Source organism: Neolamprologus multifasciatus, chromosome 3 (assembly GCF_963576455.1).
Source record: "Neolamprologus multifasciatus chromosome 3, fNeoMul1.2, whole genome shotgun sequence".
Classification (NCBI taxonomy): Eukaryota; Metazoa; Chordata; class Actinopteri; order Cichliformes; family Cichlidae; genus Neolamprologus; species Neolamprologus multifasciatus.
The window spans coordinates 38192353-38220339 of record NC_140441.1 but is presented as its reverse complement, the minus strand read 5'-3'; the positions used below and the strand labels follow the sequence as shown (position 1 = coordinate 38220339).

General features: G+C 40.1%; 4 protein-coding genes across 6 annotated transcripts in view; 3 read left to right on the top strand and 1 right to left on the bottom strand.

Annotated features, from left to right (window-relative positions):
• LOC146523042 (butyrophilin subfamily 3 member A2-like) overlaps window positions 1–27987 on the top strand; it is a 107818-nt gene that overhangs the window by 19808 nt on the left and 60023 nt on the right. The gene's annotated exons all lie outside the window — the stretch shown is intronic.
• Window positions 699–9225, top strand: LOC146523050 (butyrophilin-like protein 1). 3 transcript variants are annotated; one of them, XM_085154654.1, is made up of 6 exons: window positions 699–1689; window positions 2598–2713; window positions 2926–3267; window positions 6552–6839; window positions 6959–7078; window positions 7197–9225. In XM_085154654.1, exons 2-6 carry the CDS (start codon window positions 2614–2616, stop codon window positions 7772–7774), a joined length of 1428 nt encoding a protein of 475 aa, XP_085010780.1. In that variant the 5' UTR covers window positions 699–1689; window positions 2598–2613; the 3' UTR covers window positions 7775–9225. The 3 variants fall into 3 exon arrangements, with proteins under 3 accessions (XP_085010780.1, XP_085010781.1, XP_085010779.1); XM_085154655.1 differs by lacking the exon at window positions 699–1689 and having other exon boundaries at window positions 1756–2713; window positions 7040–7078; XM_085154653.1 differs by lacking the exon at window positions 699–1689 and having other exon boundaries at window positions 1766–2713.
• Window positions 17964–27384, bottom strand: LOC146523048 (uncharacterized). Its single transcript, XM_085154185.1, has 3 exons — window positions 27007–27384; window positions 20696–20990; window positions 17964–20019 (listed from the first exon to the last, which is right to left on the bottom strand). The coding sequence occupies exons 1-3, from the start codon at window positions 27184–27186 to the stop codon at window positions 19619–19621; spliced, it is 876 nt and encodes a 291-aa protein (XP_085010311.1). The 5' UTR covers window positions 27187–27384; the 3' UTR covers window positions 17964–19618.
• On the top strand, window positions 21301–23446 carry LOC146523049 (uncharacterized). The gene is made up of 4 exons (XM_085154752.1): window positions 21301–21814; window positions 21953–22204; window positions 22801–22890; window positions 23065–23446. Exons 1-4 carry the CDS (start codon window positions 21685–21687, stop codon window positions 23322–23324), a joined length of 732 nt encoding a protein of 243 aa, XP_085010878.1. The 5' UTR covers window positions 21301–21684; the 3' UTR covers window positions 23325–23446.

Sequence of the window (27987 nt, the reverse complement as noted above, 5' to 3'; positions counted from 1 at the left end):
AAAAACAAAACAACATATTGCACAATGGAAAAAAAAATACAATAATAAATACCAAGTACTGCTCACGCTCTTATCATATTGGGTCATGTCTGCGTCTTATGGTTCCTGTTTTACTTTGAAGAGGTCTTGTGTTCTGTGTTCATTGTTTTAGGTTCACATTTTTTCCTGTGATGTCATCACGCCACATGGTCATAGGGACACATGTATCAGCTGTGTCCCCATGTGTTTCCCGTCCCCTCATCACCTCCTGTGTATTTAAATATCACAACCTTTCCTCAAAATGAAATACTGACATTACAGAATGCATGGTTTTATACTAAAATGGCAGAGAGGATAAAAAAATGTGGTTTTAATGTTAATGGTATAATATAATGGTATAATAAGTTAATGGGGGCATTTTTGTACACGTAGGTGTCAAGGAGTATTCGGCACTACAAAAACAAAATAATGCAGTGAAATCAGTTTTGTTGCTGATGTTTGTCCAAAACTTTAATCACCACCAATGTCCCATTCATATACTGTTTAGTATATCAAGTCAAGTGTTTTTTATTGTCATTTCAGCCATGTACAGTGGTACAGTACAGAGTGAAATGAGACAACATTCCTCCTTTTTGGAAAATAAATTATTTGAAAGCTTGCCAAAATATATCTAATCACATAGGATCACATTGGATTGTCCAGGTTGAAAGATTTTACAAGAACAATCTCAGTCCACAGGCTATAACACAAAGGCTCTCTGGCCTTAAGTACTAATTGCCTGGGTACCTCCTCTCTGTGGAGAAACAGCTCTACACAGAGGTGGTACATAAGGCTGGAAAGAGGGTAGGACATGCCCACACAGGCAACACAGCCAGTAAACTCTAAATGCTCTGATATGACATATCAAACAAGGTACAGATCAATGATTAACAGATGAGGTCATTTCAGTGGACTTTGACAGAGAAACTGACTGCATCCTGTGACTGTGTGGGGCAAGTAGGCTTTAATAATACTTTAAATTTCATTTAAAATGATTGATAGGGGAGTGATTGGTTGCATAAAATGGTTTTAATCATTTGTTCAATCTGTCCAAACCTTTTAGTCTGTTGTTTGTTTTCTACAGCTGACCGAGTGAATATGGAGTGTCACGGTCCTGGGTCGGTGACCCAGTGTTTTGACTTTTGTTTTATTATTATTATTAATCCGTGATTTCATTGTGGTTTATGATTACTTGTGTTTTGGTTTGTGTTTTGTATGTCATGTCACTGTTGTCTCTGTGCTCCGTGGTCCCTTTGTTCAGTGTGAAGTCCTTGCCTCTGTCGTGTATTTCCTGTTTTACTTTGACGGTCCCTTGACCCATGGCAGTGTTTCTAGTTTTACGTCTCCCCGGTCTCGCCTGTTTAATTAGTGTCATCTGTGTTTCCCTCCTGGCCCTCATTCCCTCGTTTACTCCTTGTATTTATTGTCCGTGTTTTCCTCCAAGTATAAGTACCCTTATACTCGCCTGTGTGTTCTGTTCACAGTTTTTCCGGTTTGGTTTTATTTTGACTCATGCAATAAAGCTGAGTTTTTTTGAGTTTAAGTTTTACATCCTGGAGTCTGCTTCTGGTTCCTCCCTTCCTGCCTTCTGCACACAGACCTTGAAAGGAGGGTGCAAAAGTGCTTGAAGTCATATGTCATATGATCTTGTGACTGGAGAGCTAGGGGAAGGTAGACCACAGAAAAAAAGTTGATATAAATGTGTATATAAGATATATATTAGTGTCATAATATTTAATATATTTTCTCATTGGTACATCTGATATGCAATATAATAATATAATATTTTACAAATGAAGTATCAATATTATATAAATATGGCACAGGCACTGCCACTCTGAGAGTGAATTATCAACAGCATATCAAGCTGACTGTGTGAACCATGTAGCCTGTACTTAACTGTTCAGCCTTTGTAGTGTTTTAAGTTGTTATATCCTTGAAAAATACATGTATGGAAAATTATAACTGAGAACAAATTCTACAATTTTAGCATCTGTGTCATATGATCATCCAATTAAAGCTGCTGTCTGAAACTCACAGACCGGGGGCCTCTTGCGGCCCACATCACCCCTGCTTGCGGCCCGTATATTGAAGAAATATAATGCAATTTGGCCCTTGAAGTCACTTTTTTGTTAGGGAGGATTTGTTTGTTGCTGAGTGCATTGTCCAAATACATTCTTTCGACAAAAAAGCAAAGAATTGTGTATATGAGCAGAGAGTACAAACATGCTGAGGGATTGGCTCTGTTGGTTCAATGAGAGAGGTATTTGTAAAGAAAACAATTTTCACTAGCAGTCAGAAACTAATGTGTACACTTATGTCTGCATTTTTAATTTTGTTAAATACAAACAAAATTATAGCAGAAATGCTGCCACGCGTCTGGCCAGAAAAAGATTTGTTTTCAATTTGTTTATTTGGTAGTTGACACACACACACAATGACACAATGACAGTTGCCTCAATATGTTTTATATGTCTACAATTGTGATGTGAAAAGCCAAATCATAATTGTTTATAATGATTATTTGTATGATTAATGTGCAATTTCTTTATGATTTTTTCCCATATTTTTCATTTCAGTCTTCAAACCTCTACAATGTTTTGCCTGAAGGATGGACGTTGCTGTAAAATGCCACTTGGGGCCATCTGTGTCTTTCTTTTTCATCACTCTATTTTTTTCTTTCAGTTTTGTGGAGGTAAATAAGTCTTATGTTCATGAAGTTACACAAATTATACAAAACATCGAAGTCTATTAATTACACAGATATTTATGTTATTGATTAAATATCAGCCGTTTAATTTATGTCATAGAGTAAAACAGCCAATTTAAAAGAGTTGCATCACCTGGGCTTCCGAACCTTTTTTTTTTTTTAAACATGTTTAACATGTATTTGTAATCTTCCTTTAGGTGTGTCTCAGGTGGTTGGTCCATCTGACCCAGTTGTGGCAATAGTTGGTGATGACACTGTGTTACCATGCCATCTGGATCCTGCTGTGAATGCTGCTGATATGACAGTAGAGTGGACACGATCTGACCTCACACCTAAATTTGTGCATGTTTGGCGTGATGGCGTGGAGCTCGTGAATAAAAAAAATGAAGCCTACATGGAAAGAACGTCACTACCCATTAACAACCTGAAGCTTGGAGACATTTCACTAAAACTCTCCAAAGTGAAACTGTCAGATAGGGGATCATACAAATGCTTCATTCCTGCCCTTAGTGGACAAGCCAGTGTTGAGCTTGTTGTTGGTAAGTGGAGATATAGTCTTTGTACAGAAAGCTCAAAATGATATCTAATGTTGAAAATCATCAGTCATTATTTAGTTTATAAAAAGTACAATGTTAGTAGTAAAAAATCATAAGGGTAAAATAAACATGTTATGCTGCACTATTATTTAACACATATATGCAAAAGAACATACAGAATAACACTAAAATCAAACCAATAACAATGTGTATTCAGAGTCAATATTTGTGCTCAAAATGATGACAAACTGGAAAGAAAAATCTGCACATCATCACTGAAAGGGAAAATTATTAATTTCAATTTTAGATGAAGTGTTTTCTCTGCTAAAAGACACACTGTGGCCTCTTTATTCTATTTTACAAAGTGAGCCAATGTTTATATAAATCAATTTCCACATAAACATTTTGCTCTAGTTTTTTTTTTTTTGCATTCTGTTGTTTTATTACATATATATTGAATCCATTCATAATTATTGTTAACAATTAAAACAAGTGAATCCTTGCTGTTGCTCTCAGCATTAGTACTGGAATAAATTTAGGAAAGGTTCACTCATAATTTAAAGATAGCTTGTAATAATAAGTCAAAGACAGCTGCAATGAATTCAATCAATAACAATATCAAAAGTGGTGTAATGTCTTATTTTGTTTTATTGTAGTTAGTGTTGGTAAGGTGGCACCATTTATCGAATGGAAGTACAAAGGTAGCTTATTAGCAGTTTTAGACAATGTATTAGGTCCAACATTAAAACTACTTGATTAAAAGGGTCTTGGTGCTGCTCACCTGGTCAGAAGAGATTGATCTATTGTTTGGGCTGTCCTTTTGTGCCTGAGACAGGGATATATAGGCAGGAAATCATTTGGCTTCTGATGGTTGTATCCAATTCAATTTTATTTATATAGTGCCAAATCACAACAACAGTCGCCTAAATGTGCTTTATATTGTACAGTAGATCCTACAATGATAGATAAAGAGAAAAACACAACAATCATATGACCCCCTATAAGCAAGCACTTTGGCGACAGTGGGAAGGAAAAACTCCCTTTTAACAGGAAGAAACTTCCGGCAGAAACAGGCTCAGGGAGGGGCGGCCATCTGCTGCGACCGGTTGGGGTGAGAGAAGGAAGACAGGATAAAGACATGCTGTGGATTAATAACAAGTATGATTCAGTGCAGAGAGGTCTATTAACACATAGTGAGTGAGAAAGGTGACTGGAAAGGAAAAACTCAATGCATCATGGGAATCCCCGGCAGCCTACGTCTATTGCACCATAACAAAGGGAGGATTCAGGGTCACCTGGTCCAGCCCTAACTATATGCTTTAGCAAAAAGGAAGGTTTTAAGCCTAATCTTAAAAGTAGAGATAGTGTCTGTCTCCCAAATCCAAACTGGAAGCTGGTTCCACAGAAGAGGGGCCTGAAAACTGAAGGCTCTCCCTCCCATTCTACTTTTAAATACTCTAGGAACAACAAGTAGGCCTGCAGAGCGGGAGCGAAGTGCTCTAATAGGGTGATATGGTACTACAAGGTCATTAAGATAAGATGGGGCCTGATTATTTAAGACCTTGTATGTGAGGAGCAGGATTTTGAATTCAATTCTGGATTTAACAGGAAGCCAATGAAGGGAAGCCAAAACAGGAGAAATATGCTCTCTCTTTCTAGTCCCTGTCAGTACTCTTGCTGCAGCATTTTGGATTAGCTGAAGGCTTTTCAGCGAGTTTTTAGGACATCCTGATAATAATGAATTGCAGTAGTCCAGCCTGGAAGTAATAAATGCATGAACTAGTTTTTCAGCGTCACTCTGAGACAGGATATTTCTAATTTTAGAGATGTTGCGCAAATGGAAGAAAGCTGTCTTACATATTTGTCTAATATGTGAATTGAACGACATATCCTGGTCAAAAATGACTCCAAGGTTCCTCACAGCGTTACTGGAGGCCAAGGTACCATATTTCTAAGATTTTCCAGGCCGAGTACAATAACCTCAGTTTTATCTGAATTAAGAAGCAGAAAGTTAGCGGCCATCCAGGTCTTTGTGTCCTTAAGAAATTCCTGCAGTTTAACTCATTGGAGTGCGTTATCTGGCTTCATGGGCAGATAGAGCTGGGTGTCATCTGCATAGCAGTGAAAATGTATGCTATGTCTTCTAATGATGCTGCCTAGGGGAAGCATGTATAATGTAAACAAAATTGGTCCTAGCACTGAACCCTGTGGAACTCCATAATTAACCTCAGTGTGTGAAGAGGACTCTCCATTTACATGAACAAATTGGAGTCTATTAGATAGATATTATACAAACCACTGCAGTGCAGTACCTGTAATACCTACAGCATGCTCTAATCGCTCTAATAGGATATTATGGTCAACAGTATCGAATGCTGCACTAAGGTCAAGAAGGAGAAGCACAGAGATGAGTCCACTGTCAGAGGCCATAAGAAGATCATTTGTAACCTTCACTAAAGCTGCTTCTGTGCTGTGATGAGCTCTGAAACCTGACTGAAACTCTTCAAATAAGCCATTCCTCTGCAGATGATCTGTTAGGTGTTTGACAACTACTCTTTCAAGGATTTTTGATATGAAAGGAAGGTTGGAGATTGGCCTATAATTAGCTAAGACTGCTGGGTCTAGAGATGCTTTTTGAGTAAAAGTTTAACTACAGCCAGCTTGAAGGCCTGTGGTACATAGCCTGTTATTAGAGATAAGTTGATCATATATAAGATCGAAGAATTAATTAATGGCAGGACTTCTTTGAGCAGTTTTGTAGGAATGGGGTCTAAAAGACATGTTGATGGTTTGGAGGAAGTAATTATAGACGTTAACTCAGAAAGATCGATTGGAGAAAAAGAGTCTAACTTAACATCAACGGTACTAAAAGTAGCTGTAGATAATATTACATCTGTAGGATGATTATTGGTAATTTTTTCTCTAATGATTAAAATTTTATTTGTGAAGACGTTCATGAAGTCATTACTAGTTAACGTTAAAGGGATAGTTGGCTCAACAGTGATTGTTGTTGTGATTTGGCGCTATATACGTAAAGCTGAATTGAAGTGAAATGAAAATAAAGCAGTCGGGAGTGCATTACAACTGCTTGATTGTTTATATGTTAAAGAAGCCCCTAAATGAACATCAGTACCTTCTGTATTGACAGCAGGGCAGGTCACTATTCAGTGGTTCAAATATGATTGGTGTAAAAGTAGTCAATACATTTCCCAGAATTTTAAACTTGGCTCTTTGGTGACTGTAACTGGTAGCAACACTAATGTGTTTTCTCTTTTCCTAATCTTTAGGTGTAGTTTCATCACTTATTATCACTTTAATGAGGAACAGTGAGGACAGCAGTAAAGTGGTGTTACAGTGTGAGTCTGCAGGCTGGTATCCAGAGCCTGAGCTGCTGTGGTTGGACGGTGAGGGAAACCTCCTCTCTGCTGGACCTACAGAGACCCTCAGAAGTCCTGATGACCTCTATACTGTCAGCAGCAGAGTGACTGTGGAGAAGAGACACAGCAACAACATCACCTGCAGAGTCCAACAGAGGAACACCAACCAGAGCAGAGAGACACACATACATGTTCCAGGTAAAAAACAAGTTATTTAGTTATTTATATATATATATATATATATATATATATATATATTGTTTGTTTGTAAAATTGCTGCAGGCTACTTGTTGATATTCTGTGTGTTCTCATTACAGGTGATTTATTTAATCCTCCATGTAGTTCTGCTGGTCACATCATCATAAGTGTTGTTGTGACAGTCCTGCTTATTCTTGCAGTTGTCTCTGTTGTCTGGAAATATCGTTCTAAACATCAAGGTACAGTTTTTTGACTAAAAATGAAAATAAAGTGACTAAAAAAAATAATCAATTATTTATCAAAGAAAGACAAAATAATGTATTTCTGTCCATTTAAATAACTTTTTTTGTACAACAGGAGGAAACACTAAAATTTCCACTGATCACAGAGAGCATCAGCCCCTCACTGAGAAAAAAAGAGAAGCACTGGATCTCACAGAAGATAGTACTGACACTGTCGACGTTGATATGGAACAAAAAAACCTCAACGCTTGGTTTAAAGATGGAATGGAAGACAAATTTAATTTGATAATGGTGGTTCAATTTTTAATGAGTCATAAATGTGACTTAGAAAATGATATTTATAAACTCAAACTGAAACTGCTCGAGCTACAAAAACAGCAAGATGAAAATCAGAGTCAGCTGGTAAACAATATTAAACAAATAGAACAAAATGACAAAAAATCTGACAAAATAAATGAAGAAGAGGGTATTGAAACAGAAAATAATTTTGAAACAATGAAGGAAAACCTTGAAAAAGAAATAGAGGAAAAGGAAACACAAAGAAAATCAGTGTTGTATGGGGTTGATGTAATGACAGAGAAGAAGAAAGAGTTAGATGACACTTTATACAAAATTCATACACAGAGGGAGAAAATAGAGAAGAGGAGAAATGAAGTTCATATACAGTTCCAATCAGGCAATTCAGAGGCATAAAAGTGAACATTAAATAACGCTCACATTATTCATTTAATCATCCATTTATCACAGTTAAAAAAGTAAGACATTTACAATCTCTAACACAGCACTACAAGATATATTTCATGGATGAAAGCAAATTCAAAACAGCAGCTATAGTAAAGACAATATGGATTTTACTTATTTCACAGAAGAGAGCCTGTCATCACCATTTTTAACACAACAGAAGAAATTGGTTGAAAGACCCTAGTGACACAATTTTAAATGTACTTCAGTGTCCTCTAGTGGCCATATGATTTATGACAACTGCATATAAGGAGAAATGTGTTTCAGAGCCAAAAGACAGTTGCACTCTTTCAGTCACAAAGAACATTACAGTGTTATTGATCCATTTTAATAAAATTCTAATAATAATATAAACCTAATATTAGATTATTTTACATATTTGGTGCCATGTACCACACATATACTTTTACTTTTGTTTTCTTTTTCTTTTTTTTTCTTTTTATTGTCTTTGTTCTTTTTTAATGTGCAAGTTATTTACATTTTGTATAATAGGAAATAATAATCTTTAACTTTGTCTTTCTAAATGTACTACAAGTGTGTATTTCTTTTTTGTTTGGTGAAAAAGAAATCAGTTTTTGTATAGGTTGTGTAAAAATATTAAGCATGCCATTAAAATCTTTAAAATGTGTAAAAAAAAAAGAGAAAAAAAAAGAAGTACCTTATCAGGAGAGTTAACTTTATTTGCAAAATACATTTAGTAAATATACTATTACTATTAATTGTATACATTTATGGCAGTTATGATCTGTAACATGATGGCTATAGGAAAAGCATAGAGTAGACATGAGAACAGAGTCTAAACACAGGCTAAGATAAATACTAAGGGAGGAAGGACTACAATCACTAAGAACTAAAGAAAACCAAAACCATGACAACAATAATCAAATAATATAATTACAGAGTCTGAAACACAAATACTGGGTTGCAGACCCAGTACCGTGACATCTCCTCCTCTATTGTTCTTTCCCTCTCCTTCTGTTAACTCTCTTCCTAATTTCTCTTTCTTTCTCTTTGCTGTCCTCCGGTCCTGTAGCAACGATACAGAAAGAAATAACATATTCAATAAAATTCTGTAAAACAACGTCAACAATTCAGATGACACATTAAAATATGTCATTTTCCTTAAAAGGAACAGTCTTCGCTGAACTTCTTTGGTAGTGACATCAGCATGAGGCTCAAAACACAGTCAAAACAGTTTGTGGTCAAGAACAGCCCCTAAATGCTTTTAAGTCTTCACAAACTCAATATCAGCAGCTTTAATATTAGTAAGGTGATGAACTGTAAGAAGACTTCCTGAAATCAATAATCATGTCTTTTGTTTTTGACACATTTAATGAAAGGAAGGACTCATCACACCAATCCACAAAATCTTCTACAACCTGCCCATGGCCTGTCTCGTTCCCCACAAAAAGACTAAAGATCACTGTGTCATCAGCAAACTTCAGGATGTGTCTGTTAGTAACACTGCTTGTTCGTATACAGAATTAAAAGAAGGTGTGAGAGACAGCAACCCTGAGGAGATCCAGTAGAAGAGGAGAGCACATCAGAAAGTACATGTTTCACCTTCATGCATTGTGAGCTGTTAGTGAAAAAGTCTAGCTCCCAACTAATCAGACTGCGATCAAGCTTAAGGTGGTTATGAAGCCCATCAGCAAGTAAGGTGGGCTGAATTGTGTTGAATGCTGACAAAAAGTCAGCAAATAATAATCTTGCATGAGTGTTAGGGTGCTCAAGATGCTTACACAAGAAATGCATGAGTGTGACAACAGCAATCCCACACCTCTTCCTGCTGGAACAATGATAGCATTATTCCAAATCTTAGGTACTGTCTGTAACTCTAGGGAAAGTGAAAGAAATGTGATGAAAAATCCCACTCAACTGATCAGCACAAGTTTTCAGTACCTGCCCACAGATGTTGTCAGGTCCAGGACCCTTAATCTTAGTGTGTCTAAAGACATTAACTACACCCCTCTCCTCAGTACAAAATGATGAGGGAGTGGTAGTCTTTTTTCTTAGTGTACTCGTCTCCATAAAACAATCAAGATTCTCAAAATAAAGATAAAAACTATTACAATTATCTGCCAAATGTTTGTCAGAGGTAAACCCATCTTAAGAAATGTTACAGTGACTCTTAGTTTGTAGCCCTTAGATGGTTTTCATACCACACCAAGCTCTGTTAAGGTAATCACTACTCATTTCTGCTTCAATCTTATTTTTATATCTCAACTTGGTCTTCTTTATTACAGCTCTCACCTCCTTCCTTAATGTCCTCATAGTGGAAACGTCATACTCATTAAAAAGAATTTTTCTTTTAAGAATCAGATTCTTGATGTCTTTGGAGATCTGAAGAACGTAGTGCAGGTCCAGCCACAGACTTATATTCCTCCTTAATTGATCCATACCACAAATCCAGCGTTTTGTTATGCCTTGTAGGACAGGTGAAATATAATTTTTTTAATTATATTGTAGTCTTAAGAAATTATGTTCAGTGATTTCTTAAGATTACAATTGCTAAAATCACCTAAAATTAGAGAAGGAGGAGGCTAGGGGCTAAGATCAAGGTAGCACGGAGGGAGGTTAGCCAACTATCGGAGTTGCAGAAAGGTGTGATGAGGAAGGTGCCTAAGATGTACAGGAAGCTGTCCATACGTGAGGCCTTGGAAACTGCCAAGCAACGACTCACAGCCTTGGCCAGCCGCTTGAGGAGGTACACCAGAGAGATAGAAGGCAGGAGAATAAACCAGCTGTTCTTCACGGAACCAGCCAAGGTTTACTCTCAGTGACAGGGGAACAATATGAGAACAGCACCACCAAGGCTGGAGGCAGAACAATACTGGAAGAGCATATGGGAGAAGGACGCAACCCATAACGGCAATGCTCAGTGGCTAGTGGATCTGAGGGCAGACCACAGCGACCTCCCCGAACAGGGTCCAGTAACCATCACAGCGGCACACATCCAAGAAAGGGTCTCCAGTTGGACAGCATCAGGCCCTGACATGGTTCACGCCTACTGGCTGAAGAAGCTGACTGCACTCCACCAGCTGCTAGTTGATGAGAGACACCCGGAATGGCTTACCGAAGGCAGGACAGTCCTGATCCTCAAGGACCCCCAGAAGGGACCGGTCCCCTCCAACTACCAACCAATAACCTGCCTCAGCACCACATGGAAGCTCCTGTCAGGCATCATAGCGGCTAAGATGAACAGGCACATGGGTCAATACATGAGCGGGGCACAGAAAGGGATGGGCAAGAATACCAGAGGTGCAAAACACCAGCTACTGGCAGACCAAGCAGTCAGCCGAGACTGCAGGACCAGACTGACCAACCTGTGCACTACCTGGATTGATTACAAGAAGGCCTATGACTCAATGCCCCACACCTGGATCCTGGAATGCCTAGAACTACATAAGATCAACAGGACCAGGGGTACGCAACCTTTCTGATGGCGAGTGCCATTTAAAATTTCCTCAGAAGTCAGTGTGCCATATGATTGCATTAGCAATAAATTTAATAACACTCTATATGAACAGTTTTATATTAGTTTGCAGATGTTGGCAGCTAAAAGCGAATAGTTATCAGCTATTTTGAAACAAAAAAAGACACTTTTTATCCATAACAAGAACTCCATAACAGCAAATGAACTGTACAACGGAAAATACAACTGCTGTTTATGGTCTCCTCACAAGAATGATAAGAAAAATAAACTAAGCCAATATGGCATGTCTGTTAATACAGAGACACACATGCTAATGTGATCTTTGGTCTCCCATTCAGAGAGACAGGTCTCCGAGTGTCCAGCATTCAGACGGCTACCTGAGGACTCATGTGAGAGAAAATCTGCTCACACAGATATGTAGAGCCAAATACTGTCAATAAGGCCTCTGCAATGTTCTGAAGACAGTTAAACTTGTCAGGTAGTGATGTCCAGCAGGTGAAAATGCAGCTCCATGAACACGCACAGCTGTGGATTCCAGCTGCTTCGCTGTTGCATTAACTGGCATTAACTCAGCCAGTTAATGCGAGACAAATCCAGCTGCTCATTAAAGATTTCTGGTTTGATCAGAAAATAAAACATTGGTCCATACACCTGAAAGTCCCAAAAATCCATTGTGTCTCGAGTCTACGGATGTATCCGTGTATTTCAGTGGTGCTGATGCTGTGCTGAGCGGAAAGCTCCTGAAGCATTTGAAATGTCGGAATGTGGAAAGCTAACAACATCCCTCTCACCAGTAGGCTAAGTTATTTTTAGCCAACTACAAGTTGAATCTGGTAGTCGGGGTTGTTAGCTAAGATACCGTCATTAAGAAGAGGAACAACTAATGTGTCTATGTGAGCTAATTTGCGATGTGCACCGCTGGCGCGGCCATTTATTTTTTGATGCACCTTCTCAGATTAATTCACAGCGTGTCGTGCCCAGGGCTGGACTGGGACAAAAAATCAGCCCGGGCATTTTGACTAAAGACCCGCCCACCAGGTATTAAAGCCATAAAGCCTTTGAATGAAAACAAATGCTGTTGTGACAGTGATGTACAATGTTGTTGGTATATGTATGATTTCTATACATTTTATGTCAGATAAAAACATTGATTGTAAGCTTCATATAATCATTTAATAACAGCCAGACATTTAAATGAGAATAAGAAAGTATTTCTTTGTGTCCCTCTTTCCCTGCCCCAACTGGCCCCCCTGGCAAAACTTTGTTAGACCCGCCCCTGCACAGTTACCAGCCGTCAGCTACATAGAAAAGGATCTTGATGTTATTTGTCTCTCAGAAACAGTTCATAAATTCCCTCCAATTTAGTCATTGTCACCTAAAAGGTAAACCTGTTTCTCCATCACCTGTTCAGCTCTGATGATTCAGTAAGGACATCTCCTGGTTTCATCTTCATGTTTCCCTCTCACCAGATAACCAAACCGACATAATGACCAGCACTTTTTACAGCTGTGGCTCCAGCAAACATCAGCTGATACTAGAAAGTAATATTAAATAAATTCTAACAACAGCTGATCAAGCTTAAACGTGCTGCTGTTGTTTAGCGTGACATCTGGCGCAAAGTGGGCGATAAACAAACGAGAGAGAAAAGCCGATCAGCTGATCATTGATCAGTTTCACGATTAAAGTAACAACAGGAGAGGGAGGGGAGAGAATGAGAGGAGAAGAAGAGGCAGCTGTGCAGCGTAATGACAGAATAACTCCACATTTGTTTCTTTTTCCATCCTAGCTGAAGTCCGGGACAAACTGCGTCCCTTCTCAGCTCAACACAAAATGCGTAATAATTTCTCTGAATGCGGGACGATTCCGTCTTTTTACAGGACGGTTGGCAACTCTACTAACTAACCTTATGAATAAAATAAAGTTCACTATCAGTAACACCATAGCACCCACCCAGCTGTATAGAAACTCTGTCTTGCTAGCTAGTACGCAGCAAAAATTATTGTAACTGATTGTAAAAAGTTAGCACAACGAAAATAAACTCCACCTAAACTTGGTTTATATCTGACCCAGATAGACTGCAGGTCATAACTTCTTACCTGAAGTTGGACCGACGGCCGCCTCTTATCTCTCCTCCTCCTGCCTCCCCTCTCCCGGATCCACCTGCTGGCCTCCACCACTTGCTAATGGCCACCACAAAACAACTGAGTTATTTTTACACACCGGCCAGCATCTGGCCAATCCACCACCTTTCGTTGTTTATACCGTTACAAAAAAAGAAAAAAGAAGGAAAATTATCGGGCCACCAAACAAATGCCTGGTATGCCCAATGGCTGTTCCAGCTATGGTCGTGCCATCCGTTAACCCTTCACGTGCCAACTGTGGCACGCGTGCCTAGGGTTGCCGACCCCTGAACAGGACCCTGAGAGCCTACATCAGGAACTCAATGGGGATGTGGCGGACAACACTGGAAGCCAACCTCAAGCCCATAGCACAAGTCACCATCAAGTGCGGGATCTATCAAGGAGATGCTCTGTCCCCACTGCTGTTCTGCATAGGCCTGAACCCCCTCAGTGACATCATTGACAAGACTGGCTACGGATACTGACTACGGAACGGAGCAGTTGTCAGCCACCTCCTGTACATGGATGACATCAAGCTGTATGCCAAGAGTGAACGAGACATCGATTCACTGATCCATACTACCAGGATATACAGCAATGATATCGGAATGTCGTTCGGACTGGAGAAGTGTAGTCGGATGATAACAAAAAGAGGGAAGGTAGTCAGAACTGAGGGGATCGAACTACCAGAAGGCAACATTGCAGACATAGAGAACAGCTACAAGTACCTGGGGATCCCGCAGGCGAATGGGAACCACGAGGAGGCCGCTAGGAAAGCTATAACCACCAAGTACCTGCAGAGGGTCAGGCAAGTCCTGAGGAGTCAGTTGAACGGTAAGAACAAGATCCGGGCCATCAACACGTACGCCCTGCCCGTGATCAGGTACCCTGCTTCCGCTGTAAAGCGGAAAGAGGGGGGGCAGGAACAGGTGAGTGTCAGCACCACAGTCCAGGATGAGACAAGGAACATCAACGAATACATCACGAAGATGGTCCCAACTGACAGCGTGCTCAGTGAATACCTCAGGCAGCAGAAACCCAAGAAAGAGGAGGGAGACGAGGAACCATCATGGAAGGACAGGCCCCTGCACGGTATGTACCACCGGCAGATAGAGGAGGTGGCTGATATCCAGAAATCCTACCAGTGGCTGGACAAAGCTGGACTGAAAGACAGCACAGAGGCACTAATCATGGCAGCACAAGAACAAGCTCTGAGTACAAGATCCATTGAGGCTGGGATCTATCACACCAGGCAAGACCCCAGGTGCAGGCTGTGTAAAGATGCTCCAGAGACAATCCAGCACATAACAGCAGGGTGCAAGATGCTAGCAGGCAGTGGCCGGCATAGTATACAGGAACATCTGTGCCGAGTATAACCTGGAAGTCCCGAGGTCAAAATGGGAAATGCCCCCAAGGGTGGTGGAGAATGACCGAGCTAAGATCCTGTGGGACTTCCAGATACAGACGGACAAAATGGTGGTGGCTAACCAACCGGACATAGTGGTGGTAGACAAACAGAAGAAGACGGCCGTAGTGATCGATGTAGCGGTCCCGAATGACAGCAATATCAGGAAGAAGGAACACGAGAAGCTTGAGAAATACCAAGGGCTCAGAGAAGAGCTCGAGAAGATGTGGAGGGTGAAGGTGACGGTGGTCCCCGTGGTAATCGGAGCACTAGGTGCAGTGACTCCCAAGCTAGGCGAGTGGCTCCAGCAGATCCCGGGAACAAAATCTGAGATCTCTGTCCAGAAGAGTGCAGTCCCAGGAACAGCTAAGATACTGCGCAGGACCCTCAAGCTCCCAGGCCTCTGGTAGAGGACCTGAGCTTGAAGGATTGACCGCCCACAGGGGCAAGTGGGGATTTTTTTATACATATATATATCACTTAAGATTATATATGTATTTATATATTTATTTTCTTATACTTTATGGATACTCAAAAAACAACAACAACACAAGCTAACGAAAAAATAATTTTACATAAATTTGCTTTTATTAAAAGAACGCACATTTTTTGCATTAAATTTATTCCCCCATCTTCATAATTTTACATAAGATTCACCTTGTGTTCACAGTACCACCATCTTTACCATAAAAGGATATTCTGTTGATGGCTCACATTACATTAACATAGCATTTGTCACACTGTCTTGCCACAGAAGCCACAGTGAGCATGTTCAAAAACTGCAACAGTGTACTCATGTCTACAATTAGGCAGAGCAAATAGACCTGGGCTTCACTAATAATATTTATTAACACACTGCTCCCTGTTTAAATAGACATGATAATATGAGGTGGCTGAAGTTTTCACTCTCAGAATAAGAACAGAGACAATATTTTTTTTAAACATGCAGGTTGAGATATTTGCAATTTGATATAAACTGCCATCTTTTCACAAATTAGAAATTAACTAGAAGTTAACTAATTAAATGTGTTTTGAACCACAAGAATGTTTCATTGTATTTTATATAAATATATATAAACATATGTCACTTTTTCTAGATTTCTTGATACAGATGGCATTAACAAAGAAAATAAAATGCACACTGAAGACCAGCATTCCCTTTATTTTTAGTCTTGTACTGTGCAGTAAAAGTTATCCAGATCCATGCCAGTCAGTTGTGGGTCTCCAACCAGCTCACTACTGCCATCTCTGTTTGGAGGCACAATAAATTTCAAAACAGTTATTTTTTAAAACAGTCTTATCTGGCTGCTGCACGATAGACCGAGGAGACTCATCAACACATTTTTGCCTGTGGGTTTCTCGTGTTATTTTCAGCTTTCAACAAAGCTGAAAATATCAACAGCATGAAACACGTGCATGCTGTGTTTAAAAATATATATAATTTAAAAACCAAGAATATAACATTACTGTCAGATTATATATCCATCTTGTCCAAGATGTATTTGGCCTGGCCATTTGCTCAGTGATAATGGGCAGAGGCTCCAGTCCTGCTACAACCCTAAATTGTTCCCAAAATATGGGGTGAGCATTAAGGATTAAATAGTCTACTTTTAGTTTAAATTACCTTTCACATCGCTGGGTTTCCCGACCATAGCATACATCACCTGGACTGATTCAAGTGCATTGTCCTCTGCAGGCATATAACAACAAAACATCATAAGAGTGATTTTTCTTTTCATTACATTTAAAATGTAAATTGTTCTCACTCATTTCTGACTGGGACACTTAAGTTATGTATGGTCTTCAGAGCGATGTTACTTTTTATATGGTGACATGTTTTTCTTCCTGTCACAATCTATGCTGTTAGATCATGTGTAGGGGAGAGTAATGCAGACAACCAAAGGCAAAAAAAGGATTCTTCACAAAGAGTGAGGCATTTATTATGGCTGCTGGCAAACTACAAAACAATGGGGAAAGGCAAACCAAGATGAAGCTAAATAATAACCTAAAATAGACATGGTAAATGGTAAATGGCCTGTATTTATATAGCGCTTTACTAGTCTCTAAGGACCCCAAAGCGCTTTACATATCCAGTCATCCACCCATTCACACACTGGTGATGGCAGCTACATTGTAGCCACAGCCACCCTGGGGCGTACTGACAGAGGCGAGGCTGCCGGACACTGGCGCCACTGGGCCCTCTGACCACCACCAGTAGGCAACGGGTGAAGTGTCTTGCCCAAGGACACAACGGCCGAGACTGTCCAAGCCGGGGCTCGAACCGGCAACCTCCTGATTACAAGGCAAACGCCCAACTCTTGAGCCACGATCGCCTGACTTTCAAAGTAAAACAGGAAACACAAAAACTAAGACTCATGGATGGGATATGGGAACAGGGAAATGAGAGATGAGACACTGACTTAACTATGGAACACATACAGGGGGCATGACAGGCTGGGGGGGGAACACATGACAGATAGGGGAGACATGAAATGAGACAGGGAGAGATGTAAACAAGAAGAAGAGACGAGACACAAAGGGAGAGAGCAGGAGAAAGGGACAAAAAGGGAGATAAAGACATCATGAGACATAAAGGGCAATGGAGACCTAAACACGGACAACAGACTCACACGATGAAGACACAACAACATAAACAACATATTGAGGAGACACAAACATGGGAGGAACCTAAACATACAAGAACTAAACAGGGAAACAGGTCTCAAAACATAGAGCCAAATAAAGCCTAGACTAAATAAATAAACTAAAACATAATAAAACACAAGTCACCAAACTCAGAAGTCAAAAACTCCTGAACCATGACACTTCCCCTACACATCTAAGCAATTAAGGGTATTATAACTTCAATGTTTTCAGTTTAGGCAAATTACCTTTCGACATTCTTGGTTTTGTGATGAAGGAATAATTCTCGTTGTTTTCTTCAGCTATGCTCACTGCAGGCACTGAAATATAGAGGCAAGTCAAGACCTTAAACGAATATGATATGGGCAGACATTTTTTAGTTAAAATTTTAAAAAAACAACAACAACAACAACAACAACTCTGATTCTAGACACTCTTTCTATATGATAACAATGTCAAAGTGCAGACAGTAAAATCAAAGAGAAATACCAAAACAGGAGTGATGGTTAAAACTTTTTGTTGTTTTTTGGTTGAAAAGGCTGATTTTTTTTAAAAATTGAATCTCACTAAAATAAACAAACTTAACAAAAAATTTTGAGCTTCCAATTTATAAACATTGCTTAAACTTAAACAGTCTGTTTTACAGCTGATCAAAAGATTAGGACCACATGCCTTTAAAATTTATAATTGAGATGGGTTTTTTTTATGCACCACAGTGGAGGGGGTGCCACAATGGAGCTTCAGGAGGTGAAAGGGGCATCAAACGGCCAGTGGCTATGTCCAGATGTTGCAAAAAGCATCCCTAATAACTGAGGGCCCTTGTTTGTGTGGTAACGACTGGGTTTTTCAACACGCCAACACTACAGTACACAATGCCCACAGGACAAGGGACTTCTTCCAATAATAGCTTCACTCTTTAGAACTATTGTGCATGTTCCATTGATCTAAATTCAACTGAGAACCTTTGGGGATGAATGGCAAGGGAAATTTACAAAAAATGGACTACAGTTACAAAAATGGACAACAGTTCCAGACAGTAGATGACCGTCTTCACCACTTGGAGAAATGTTCCCACTCACCTCATGGAAACGCTTGCATCAAGCATGCCACAACGAATCTTTGAAGTGATCAACAATAATGGTGGAGCTACTCATTATTGAGTTCATGTTTGGAACTTTGATTTCTGTTTTGAGGGGGTTTACAGGTTCTTTTGGAGGTGTGGTCCTAAGCTTTTGATCAGCTGTAAAACAGCACTATCTTATGAATGAATGAAGGTGCCGGCTCAAAACATGTCTCACTCCCATTTCTTCTTGTTGGATGTTGAAGCTTTACTTGGAACCTAGTTAAGATCCAACCATGATTTTTTGGCATTTTTCAAGTGGTCATAAACTTTTGATCTGGACTGTATATCAATTATTATGTTGTCATCATATTGCCTCGCAACCAGTGGGCTAAAGTGACCCATTTGTAGCATTTATGCTTCTACCATAAGAAAGCACAACATATTTCTTTCCATAACAGTAACATGCAAATTATAACAAAAAAATGTTATTAAACATGGTATATTTTGACATCATCATATTGCCTAATAACAACTAGTGTTAATTTAATTGACCAATCTTGCTTGCGAAGTAAGATTATAAAACGGTACCCCCTTTTTTTTCTCTTTTTTTGCAGAGGGGGAGGTAAAACTAGCTATCATGGTCCCTGTTTCATGATAATGTAACAAAATGATAAGAGTAGATATATAGACACATTTCACATTTTATGTCAAGATAAAAAATATGCTTTGTAAATTGTCTGGAGAAACTGTCATGGGTAAAAATACTTTATTTTTCAGTCAACTGAATCATTTTTTAGTCTCCTAAAGTGTTATGCTATTTAGTCAACTTAAATTATGATTTTAGTTGCCTAAATTGTGACTAAAACAAAATCATATTTTATTCAACAATTTTACTCAAAAGTCTGTTATAATCTTCTCATATGAAGTCAAATGAGACAAGAGTAAAATTCAATGAATTTTGACAAAAAACTAAACATACATACATTTTATCCACAAGACAAAATACATGTACTAAAACTAAATGAAAATTTCCTGTCAAAATTAACAGTGACAACCTACCGAGGGACTAAAATCAAAGACCGAACAATACCATATCAGGGCCACGTCCTGTAGTTTACTAAAGGATTTACTAAAGGACTGTGTTTCTAATTTCCATGATCATGTAGATTTGAAGTTCAGTTTTTTTTTTTCTTAAACAGATGTTTGCCTTCCTGACCTGTTTGTGCAGAAGAGGGAGGCTGGAAGGAGGCAATAGAATTGTGAGCACCTGCTTATGAAAAAGACAAAATAAACAGGAAAAAAGAATGTTTATTGTTATAAAATAAAAAGTCATAAAAATAAATTGTTTTGATGGGCCAACTGTCGGCATACTTGGTGTCAAAGAAGTTTCTTCTGTACGACCTCTGATGGTTTGTTGATGTTTATTACGTTGAAACACTCCTGCCAGTATTAGCAGAATGACCACCAATAAAACACTGAAACCTGTGCAGAGCACCAGGTAGATCTCTACGGAATGCACTGTAGGATGTCCTGCCAGAAAGATGATTGCACTGTGTATTAGAAATGATTAAAATTATGTTGTAAATTATTCTAAATATTTTAAAAAGTAAAATAAATCCTACTCAATACAATTATGTATGCCCAATATGATTTAGCCCTTTTTCAAAAGGTGGCATACTGTTCCAGATTATTTTCCAATTACTTTATTACAATTACTTTATTTAAATGTTTCAGCCCATGATAACTGGACTTGCATACAAAGGTGTAAACAAAGCTTCATAAAAATTAACCAGTTGCCAATAGAAAACATGTCCTCCACCCCCTGGAAACATGGGACTAAAGAAGTTGTATTAAAAACCACATTAACAATGAGTCTAAGTTTGTTGTTGAAAAGACGTCCACAACGACCACATTTGGACTACACATAGCCTGTGGACAGAGGTCCAATGGACGTCAACACTAGACGTTTAGTTGACATAAAAGATGTTACCTGGTGTTACCAAACAACCCCTTTAGTAGACCAAAATATGATGTCCAAAGATGACACATAAAAGCAACACTCTGGCGTCACTTTGCACAGTAGGTATGTTCATCATAGACCACAGGAGGATGCTTTTCATTAACACACTTTATCATGAAGGTCTAAAATACAGTTTGGGTACAAAGTTTGTCTCTAATTTATCTAGAAAATGTTGATGCATCTTACCTTCAACACTAAGCCAGCTCTCTGGTGATTCTCCAGCATCAGCAATGCTACATTTGTAAAGTCCTTCATCAGATTTGGATACAGTGGGAGCCATTATGTTTCCTGATGAGCTGCTCCCAACGGAGATGCCATTTTTATAGAATTTTGCAGTGTACCTGGAGTTTGCATGCTTTTTTCTACAATGCAAGGTCACATTTTCTCCCTGCATCACAGGTTGGACAGGAATCTCCAGGATCACATGACTCTCTAAATCTAAATGGCAAAAAATATGGCAGTTATTTTGTGTAAAAAGGCACTTTTACATAAGAGTCATAGTCAACAGTCATGACAGCTCACATAATTTTTAAGTAGACATCCGTGTCAAATATATGCGTCTTCTGCTTATTACAATGCACATATATATGCACACAATGCACATATAATGCAAACACACACACACACACACACATATATATATGCACACGCATGTGTGTGTGTGTGTGTGTGTGTGTGTGTGTGTGCTATAAAAACTACCACAGTACTACAGTACCAAATATGATACTATCTATTACTGTAAGTGATGTACTGAAACTGAACAGAGTTTTTTTTTTTTTAAACTGTTGATGGACTAACGGTGTGTTCACACCGAACGCGATGGACGCGAATAGAGCGTCAGGTTTACATGTAAAGTCAATGGAAAAGCGCGATGACGCGCGATTGCGGGTCCCGCGAAAATTCGGAAGCAGATTTGCGTCGCGAAAACGCCAAAACTCGTGAAACGCGCGTCAGTGTAGCGCGTCTGGCGCGTTTGACTCGCGAATAAAACCACGCGCGTGAGTTTTTGTGTTGCATTTTGTGCATACGCGCGTTTCGCGTCTACCGCTCGAGTTGGAAAAATCTGAACTCCAGCGTCAAATCGCGCCGCGACAACCAATCAGGGGCCTGGTGACGTGGCTCTGACCTAGGTCAAAGGGGCAGATCCAGCCAAAGCCCTTCATTCTTCATTCAGTATGGAGGAAAAGCTAATCAGTGCCGTGGCTAATCACCCGGAGCTGTACGATGCTAGCTACTACTTTTACCGAGACAGGAATAAAAAGGACCTAGCTTGGAGACACATAAGTGAGGAGATCGGGCAACCTGGTAAGTTCATTCCTTCTTTTTAATTTTCAGACTGACCCGATGAACCCGCGCAAAAGCTAGCAAGCCCGCCTACTGTCCCGCTATTTTCCCACTGATGTACAAATACCTTTCCGCTAACAAGATAATGCGTTTATTCAGAGGACATCTGCAGGAGAAAGTGGAAGAGCCTCAGGGACACATATAATAAGGAGAAGAAGGCAGAGAAGGAGAAGAGGAGTGGGTCTGCAGCAGGATCGGGGAGAAGATGGAAGTTCTTCGCGGTCATGGGGTTTCTGGACCCCTTCCTCACCCCGCGGGAGACAAGCGGCAATATGGTGCGGACCGTGGAGAACTTCTCCCCCGAGGACCAGGGACAGCCCGAAGAGGCAGCAGGGGAGTGTCAGTCAGAAGGTATGTTTACATTGAGTTAATGTAGGCAGTTAATTTATGCGTGTTGTCATACAGGAACATATTTTGTTTATTAATAAACAGTATACAGTAGTCCCGCTGTTCATCCGTCACTGCCTCGCCTTTTCGCTGATTTTTTTTATTGCACCGTACAGCTTTCAACGATGCGCATTGCATTCTGCAGCCCAAATGACAAATCTCCTCCGTGTCGTGTCTCCTGCGCTTGCCAAACTTATCATGTTTGGTTTTGATAACCATCACGTCCAATAGAAAAAAACAGCACAAAAACACTCATAACTATGACCCTCATTCGGAAATACACACCTGCACCGGGAGCAAAAAAGGCGCACAAAAGTGGCGCCGCAGACGGAGAAAAAGCGCAGCATAATACTTTTACGTTTTAAAATCGACAAAGGTTTGCACTTTGAGAATCAACTTGTGAGAACTGTGACTACTGTTCATGTGCTGCAATAAATGAGAGACCACTGTATATAATAATAAGTATATAAGTATATAATAATATAATATTCTCTATGACTATTGTCTTCAACCTATATTAACATTAATAATAATATTAACATTTAATATTGTCTTCATAGAGTCAAGTAATCATGCAGCAGAGTCCTCAGCTGTCTCTTCTCCTGGCTCTCCAGTCCCTGGTCCCTCCACTCCTGCTGCTGCACCCACAGGTATGAACATCAAGCACTGACAGCTTTTTACTTGCTTGAATTCCCTTGTGATCACCTTTACTAAATATCTACAACCAATCAGTTTATATCCTGTTTTTTTTTTTCAATTTTGAAAATGAAAATCTAGTAGCAGCCTTCTCATTACTTTGTGTTGTTTTGTGCTGTGTTTTACAGGCCCACAGAGGAGGACAGCTCGAAGGCGGGCGAGGGACGGGTCCCAGGACGGTCCATCGGCGGTGGAGCTGGCCATCCTGGAGTCCCTAAAGAGGCCACGCCCGTCTCCAACTGAACATTTCCTCCTCGGCCTTGTTCCTGCTCTGGAGAGCATGCCGCCTCAGACACGAGAATTCGTGAAATTTCAAATTTATAAATTAGTTTTTGAAAACAGCACAGCTGTGTTAAATTTGGAAACATTGGACCCTAATGATCAGTAGTTTTCTGATGAGGCAGCAACTCTCCAGGGCAGAAACAATGTTCTTATTTTTCTCCTCCTTCTCCCTGAGGCTCTTCCACTCCAAGCTGGGTCCTTTTTATTCCTGTCTCTCTGTAAATAGTTAAATTTTATATATTTATGATAAATGTTTTTGTTAATGAATTTATATTTTTTCAAATAAACATTTATAATGACAAAAAGTCTCTGTTCTACTACACAGCAAATATTGGCACCCGACTTGACACAAGTAGAATTTATTTCATATTATACTAATGACAAAACATACTAATACAGTGGGATGCAAAAGTTTGGGCAACATTGTGAAAAGTAATTATTTTCTTGTACAAATCATTGGTTGTCACAATAAAAATAGTCAGTTAAATATCATATAGGAGACACACACAGTGATATTTGAGAAGTGAAATGCAGTTTACAGAAAGTGTGCAATAACTGTTTAAATCAAGCAGGTGCATAAATTGGCAACACAAAAAAAGAGAAATGAAATAAATATTTAGTGTATATCAATGTGTGTGTCTCCTATATGATATATGTAAGTGACATTTTTCATTGTAACAGTGATTCATACAGGAAAATAATGACTATTAATAAGGTTTCCCAAACTTGTGCACCACACTGTATATAGGAACATAGTGAAGACAAGTTACTTAAGAGAGTAAAAATAGGTTCGTTTATTTTGGAGTAGAGCTCCATTTATTAAGAAAAAATTAAAAGGACAGGAACACTCTTTAGAGGTTTGTGGGTGGCCGTTGTGGGGAAGTCACTCGGACTTCAAACAGGCTACTCCTTTGGTTGCCAAGACACAGCTCCCTCCGCCGAGAAGTGAGCCATGAATTTCTCCCTCACCAGGACAGCCTCTCTGGAGGAGTTGTTTGCTGCCATACGACCCAGGCCTTGCAACGGCTCCACCACAGCAGGTGCCCCTCTCTCGTCCACACAGCGCAGAAAATTGTGGAGAACACAAGTTGCCTTCACACACTTCTCCGCTCCGTCTAAATAAAAAGGAGTGAGTATCACTACAAAGGTTAACTCAGTGGTCCTAATGCTACAGTTTGATATCAGCAAACACCGAGCGCATACATTGATATGACACCACAGCCATGCTATCATTGCAAACACTGATAACAGCATAAATCGAATTAAATCGGGACTTGATGAGACCTTCTGAGTATCACTAGAAATATTATAAACAGTCGTCTCCGTACCACAGTTTGCTTTCAGTAAACACAGAGAGCATTCACTGATAGCATAGCACATCCATGTTAGCAGTGTATAAATGGATAGTTTAGCATGTATTAGCACAGGTATCAATAAAGGACTACCGTATTAAATACTTTTACTAACCTCAGGCAGATGAACAGGCGCTCTGCAGGTGGGATTGAGCGCCTGTAATTGGTGTCTAGGCGGGCGATTCTGGGACCGACCCGGGGAAGCAGGTCCTCAAACTGGCCGAGTGAAAGACGGTGATATCGCTGAAACTTTTGCACCACACTGTATACAGGAACATAGTGAAGACAAGTTACTTAAGAGAGTAAAAAGAGGTTAGTTTATTTTGGAGTAGAGCTCCATTTATTAAGAAAAAATTAAAAGGACAGGAACACTCTTTAGAGGTTTGTGGGTGGCTCTTAAAAGAGCCGTTGTGGGGAAGTCACTCGGACTTCAAACAGGCTACTCCTTTGGCTGCCAAGACACAGCTCCCTCCGCCGAGAAGTGGGCCATGAATTTCTCCCTCACCAGGACAGCCTCTCTGGAGGAGTTGTTTGCTGCCATACGACCCAGGCCTTGCAACGGCTCCACCACAGCAGGTGCCACACCCCTCACAGCAGGTGCCCCTCTCTCGTCCACACAGCGCAGAAAATTGTGGAGAACACACGTCGCCTTCACACACTTCTCCGCAATTTCAGGACGGAGCTCCATGGAGCGCCGATACAACCTCCACTGTGAGGAGAGGATACCGAAGGCACCCTCCACTATCATCCTGGCCCTGGAAAGACGATAGTTAAAGATCCTCTTCTCTAAAGGGAGGAGGCGTCCAGGGAAAGGCCTCATGAGCTCACGCCGCAGCGGGAACGCTTCATCAGCCACAAAGACATGGGGCTGGGCTCCACGGTGTTCTCCACCGGGTAGAGGCTGGTCAGGAGGCAGATGGAGAGTCCCAGCCCGAAGAGCCTGACCAAAGGTGGAGTTGGCCAGAATACCACCATCGCTGGTCCTCCCGTACCCCCCAACATCAATGACGCGGAAGCGATGCTCTGCATCCACAACCGCAAGGAGAACAATGGAAAAAGTTCCCTTGTAGTTGTGGAACATGGATCCTGAGTTGGGGGGTGCCTTCGTCTGGACGTGCTTCCCATCCAGAGCTCCACAGCAGAGAGGGAAGTTCCAGCGTTCCTGGAATCCCTCTGCGATGGACCGCCAGTCTTCAGTTGAAGGCACAGCCATGAAATCGTCCACTAGACAGTCCCAGATGGCCATCGCTACCTGGGGGATGATCTGGCTCACAGTGGACACACCAACTCGAAAACTGAACGCAATGGTCCTGAAGGAGTCCCCGGTGGCAAGGAACCTGGACAAAATAGTTTAAAATGAGTATTATGTGTACTGCAGTTACAAAATACATTATTGAAATTACAAAATTACAAATTGCAAAACATAAATCTTACATAAAACATTTTGTAATTATAAGAATAATTACATGATATATATTAGATATAATCTAAAACAGTCTGCGGTGATTATATACAAATATTCAACTATCCCAGAATTAAACCAGGTCTAAATAAAAAGGAGTGAGTATCACTACAAAGGTTAACTCAGTGGTCCTAATGCTACAGTTTGATATCAGCAAACACCGAGCGCATACATTGATATGACACCACAGCCATGCTATCATTGCAAACACTGATAACAGCATAAATCGAATTAAATCGGGACTTGATGAGACCTTCTGAGTATCACTAGAAATATTATAAACAGTCGTCTCCGTACCACAGTTTGCTTTCAGTAAAAACCGAGCATTCACTGTTAGCATAGCACATCCACGTTAGCAGTGTATAAATGGATAGTTTAGCATATATTAGCACAGGTATCAATAAAGGACTACCGTATTAAATACTTTTACTAACCTCAGGCAGATGGACAGGCGCTCTGCAGGTGGGATTGAGCGCCTGTAGTTGGTGTCTAGGCGGGCGATTCTGGGACCGACGCGGGAAAGCAGGTCCTCAAACTGGCCGAGTGAAAGACGGTGATATCGCTGAAATCGGCCGTCATCCAGGCGCAGCTCCTGGAGCAAATGGTGAAACTCACCAAACTGCTCACGCCTCTGGAGGACCTGATGGACCCAGGTACGGCGAGGGCGTCTTTTACGCCGCTGCTCTGCTCTCCACAGTACATACAGAAGGGAGACTCTCTCTTCAAGCGCTAACTCGACAGCTGCCATCTTGCAAAGATACCGGTCTGGCACAACTTCCTCCCACATCCCTCCCACATTTCCGGTTCACGCGCGTCAAAATATCATATTTTGAAGCGCGTTGGATTTTTCTTGGACACGCGTTGAGACGCGAATGTGCACGCGTCAAATTAGGGGCGTTTGGGGCGTTTTTGTTCGCGTCCATCGCGTTCGGTGTGAACACACCGTAAGTATGTCAACTTATAATTTAGTTTATTTTTTCTATGTACATACCAGTTACAGTGACATTGACAGAGTTGCTTTTTTGTATTCCTCCCATTTCACACCAGTATTCTCCACTGTCAGTTTTTGGATATGCATTAATAATTTTGCAAGGCCCAGTAGATGTTTCCCAGGATGAGGCACATGTTCTAACATCTCCATTTATCTTTTTCATCACTCTCCATCCAGTCAGCCCATTTAGCCCTTCACAGCTGATAGTGATAGATTCTGATTGAAAGAACTGCTGCCTGTTTGGAACAACTTCAGGAAAACCCGAACCTGAGACAGAAAATCAAATAAAGACAAATACACAAACAAATACAGAACAAAATAGTCTCAAAAAACTGTTTTTCAGACAACCACAAATGTATACACATTAAGCACTCTAATGCTCGACTGCTTTCAAATAATTATATATGACATTATATATATATATATATATATATATATATATATATATATATATATATATATATATATATATATATATATATATATATATAGTATGCGTGTAGCTTTTTCACAAGTGTTTTAGAGGTTTATGTTATGTTGTAGTTCTATTTTTAGCTGAAAAAAAGTAACTGCAGCAGTAGAAAATTCATATTCTTATGAGATTTATTAAATCTATACCATACACACACACTTGGAAATACAACAACATGAATATTTAAAGACTTACTATATATTTGTGAATCACTGAATTCAGCTACTGTAACCAGCAGCAACAGAACATTCATCACTGAAAAGATTGAGAATGACAGTTTTAATATTTAACAGGGTTTTTTTTCCATCATTAGCAATAAGTCCTATGCATTTTTAGTGAGCAGTTACACACATCCATAATGAATACATGATACACTTTTTACAAAAGACAAGGTCAGTACTCACAGACACTGGTGGTGGAGATTCTGACCTCCATGTTGTCTTGCTGCTGACTGTGTGAGCATCAGACTGAAATGAGGATATATTCTTTTGA

Excerpts from the sequence above, each read along its gene's own strand:
- LOC146523050 (XM_085154653.1), top strand. The coding sequence starts at position 2,554 with ATGTGCAATTTCTTTATGATTTTTTCCCATATTTTTCATTTCAGTCTT. Across the intron at positions 2,714-2,925 it reads TTTCTTTCAGTTTTGTGGAG|GTGTGTCTCAGGTGGTTGGT; the intron begins GTAAATAAGTCT and ends ATCTTCCTTTAG. Across the intron at positions 7,079-7,196 it reads ATATCGTTCTAAACATCAAG|GAGGAAACACTAAAATTTCC; the intron begins GTACAGTTTTTT and ends TTTGTACAACAG.
- LOC146523048 (XM_085154185.1), bottom strand. The coding sequence starts at position 27,186 with ATGAAAAAGATAAATGGAGATGTTAGAACATGTGCCTCATCCTGGGAA. Across the intron at positions 20,991-27,006 it reads CTGGTATGTACATAGAAAAA|TGCCTTTTTACACAAAATAA; the intron begins ATAAACTAAATT and ends CTTATGTAAAAG. Across the intron at positions 20,020-20,695 it reads GAGCTGGCTTAGTGTTGAAG|GACATCCTACAGTGCATTCC; the intron begins GTAAGATGCATC and ends TCTTTCTGGCAG.
- LOC146523049 (XM_085154752.1), top strand. The coding sequence starts at position 21,685 with ATGGAGGAAAAGCTAATCAGTGCCGTGGCTAATCACCCGGAGCTGTAC. Across the intron at positions 21,815-21,952 it reads TGAGGAGATCGGGCAACCTG|AGGACATCTGCAGGAGAAAG; the intron begins GTAAGTTCATTC and ends GCGTTTATTCAG. Across the intron at positions 22,205-22,800 it reads AGGGGAGTGTCAGTCAGAAG|AGTCAAGTAATCATGCAGCA; the intron begins GTATGTTTACAT and ends TTGTCTTCATAG.